The sequence below is a fragment of the Priapulus caudatus genome, unplaced genomic scaffold, assembly GCF_000485595.1.
Source record: "Priapulus caudatus unplaced genomic scaffold, Priapulus_caudatus-5.0.1 Scaffold1285, whole genome shotgun sequence".
NCBI classification, from domain to species: Eukaryota; Metazoa; Priapulida; class Priapulimorpha; order Priapulimorphida; family Priapulidae; genus Priapulus; species Priapulus caudatus.
Genome location: NW_014578346.1, coordinates 66045 through 68791, shown reverse-complemented (window position 1 = coordinate 68791; position 2747 = coordinate 66045). Strand labels below are relative to the sequence as shown.

The following is a 2747-nucleotide window of genomic DNA, read 5'->3' as shown; positions in this document are numbered from 1 at the left end:
TTTTAAGCGTGTAATTATCTATAAATAATACAAAATCCGTCTTGTGTTTATGCGTTGACTTTTCCGACCCACCACGAGCTTTCTTTGGGCCGATCTTGCTATGGGCCGAATGGGTATAGGCCGAGACTGTATGGGCCGAATCTGTTATGGGCCGGTTGGACCCTGAGTCAGACAGTACCCTACTCTTTGCGATTTTGCGTCATCCCTGCGCTTTGTTTATTTATTTTTGTTAAAATCTTTGAAATTACTAATGTTGAAAGCGATAACTAAAACTCTTACATCTTATATATCTTATTCTTATATCTTATATATCTTTAATCTTAGCTGTGAATATTCCACTTTGATAAAAACGTCCCACTTCAGAATATAGATGACGTCATCACAGAGTAAATCGTCTGAATGCGATCGACGCGCCCTCGTCGTGGTTGGCGCATGCTCAGGCGATAGTAAACAATAATAATTTTCAGCTGTACTACTAACGATCAAACAGTCGACGTAGTTTGCTGTTTTTACGGCTTTTATGTAGGTAATAAATCATCGGGAATAGATAAGGATGTCCGAAATTAGACAAAGATGCGTAGAGCGGAGTGATAAAGAGGACGTGGGCTTGAATAAGGTGAGGCTACTTGCAATCGTATCACGGCAATCGCTTTATATTGCTACTGCTGCTGGAGTAAGTTCGGTTAATCATGATTGGTTGCTCGCTACCGACATTGACAGTCATTGTCATTGACCCCGTTTTCCTGGCACTCATAAAATTCGACACCACGCGAATAATAATAATAATTGTACGAGTGATAAGGTGGTAACATGAAATATGACTGGCCGATTGTATTGTTATTAATATTAAATGTCGGTACAGTATACGCAACACAATTATTTTGACAATACATGCAAGTCCAGGACCGTCCTGCATTAATTATCAAATTCAATTAAAGTCCCTCTTAACCTCATAATTAATTAATCGTCTTCAAAGTCAAAGAGAATAAGTATGTGATCGAAGACGGAATAAATTATTAAATGTATATATCTCCCATTTTAATTTTATAACTATTACTGGGTATTAGTATTAATACGAGACAAGAAAGTCGCAAGCAAATTTAGTGACCAAACCTGAAACCTTCTAGCTAACAAAACGTACCAAAACCTAGCTTCTGGTGGCTCTTACCGCTTCTCTGGGGAATATAGTCACAGGCTAATATAGCAATTTTCTGCTCTTATATATGAGAGCAAATGTTTGTAGCCACTGTTCTTCTTCCAAACCACGGTTCACGTACCGGTTCTTCTTCCGAGCCACGGTTCACATACCAAAACCTAGCTTCTGGTGGCTCTTACCGCTTCTCTGTACTTCCACGTTGTTATTATCGAGGTGCGCGCTATTGTCTAGTATGTATTTACATGTCAGCGAGCATTTATGAGAGTTGATAAGGGAGAAATTCAAACTCGTTTTTATTACGTTGCATAGTAATGCAGGTATGGATGTTTGATAACCTTTAAACATAACTCCTTTCCAAACTGCCTGATCAAATTGCATGCCAAAATTAATTAATTCTTGAAGTCTGACCAAAAATCTAGAAGTCGCTGAATCAAAATATCAGGCTCACAAACTTCCACTTATTTCGAAGCAAGGTTTAGAATTATGGAGATGAAGAAACGTATTTGCAATCGCTTTGTGGTTATCGTGCTCTCTCTGCGTTTTCCAGATAGAAGAGATCAAGAACGAAGTGTTTGCCGAAAAGAGAGAGGGCGAGGAAGAGAGGGGCGATGGCGAGGGCGAGGCAGTGCGTTCGGAGCCCGAGAGGGAAAACGAGGAAGCGGAAGGAGAAGGAAGCGAGAAGCCCACCGCTAAAGAGAAGCATTCGGACGACGAAGCAGAATCGGAGGACAAGCTCCTGGTCACGGCGGAGGACATAGCCGATCCCGTGGCGCCACCTGCCGGGAAGGAATCGAAGGAGAACGAAGTGTTGGAAACTGCGCTCTCGGGTCTGCCGACGAGGTGAGGGGGGGTCTCCTTCCTGACGTCTAAAGGGTGAGGGGGGGTCTCCTTCCTGACGTCTAAAGGGTGAGGGGGGGTCTCCTTCCTGACGTCTGTCCACACGTTGAGTAAGGGTGAGGGGGGGTCTCCTTCCTGACGTCTGTACGTGTAACACCGCTCGTTCCAAGGGCGTTACAAGGGCGGGAGTAGCTCTCCCCCCCCTCCCCGACACGATGCGACGCGGAGGTATTGATACCCAACACCGCCCCCCGGATATATATACCCTCAGATATAATATCTGATACTATAATATCATAAAACCACATTCACTTACACTAGTGGTAACAGGTTCCTAACATTTTTTGAGTTATGGATTCCTTTGACAATCTGGTGAAAGCTACGGACCCCTCCCCGGAAAAATGCACATAAGCACATAAACACACCTTTTTTTTATGCGCCTTGTTCACGGACCCCCTGAAGCCCATCCACGGACCCCAAAGGGGTGCATGGACCACAGGTTAAGAACCTTTGCTGTAGGTGCTGTAGGACAATAGAACCTGTCCATGATAGAATGTTTATCAAACATTAGCATCTGATGGTTATCGTAGGGTTTGTGTTGCATGCACGTGCCCAACGTTTGTACGTGTATCCAAAAGTTCGTGACGAAAATGCACCCGGCAGATAGATGCGATATGATATGACTACTAGGCACTTAGGATATGACTACTAGGCACTTAAAAAAAAAAAAACCTAACCCTAACCCTAACCCTAA

General features: G+C 43.5%; 1 protein-coding gene across 1 annotated transcript; it reads left to right on the top strand.

Annotated features, from left to right (window-relative positions):
* The first annotated feature begins 435 nt into the window (after nt 1-435).
* Nucleotides 436-2000, top strand: LOC106816097 (aspartic and glutamic acid-rich protein-like). The gene is made up of 2 exons (XM_014820651.1): nt 436-616; nt 1704-2000. Exons 1-2 carry the CDS (start codon nt 554-556, stop codon nt 1998-2000), a joined length of 360 nt encoding a protein of 119 aa, XP_014676137.1. The 5' UTR covers nt 436-553.
* Nucleotides 2001-2747: the final 747 nt, after the last annotated feature.

Excerpts from the sequence above, each read along its gene's own strand:
- LOC106816097 (XM_014820651.1), top strand. The coding sequence starts at position 554 with ATGTCCGAAATTAGACAAAGATGCGTAGAGCGGAGTGATAAAGAGGAC. Across the intron at positions 617-1,703 it reads AGGACGTGGGCTTGAATAAG|ATAGAAGAGATCAAGAACGA; the intron begins GTGAGGCTACTT and ends TGCGTTTTCCAG.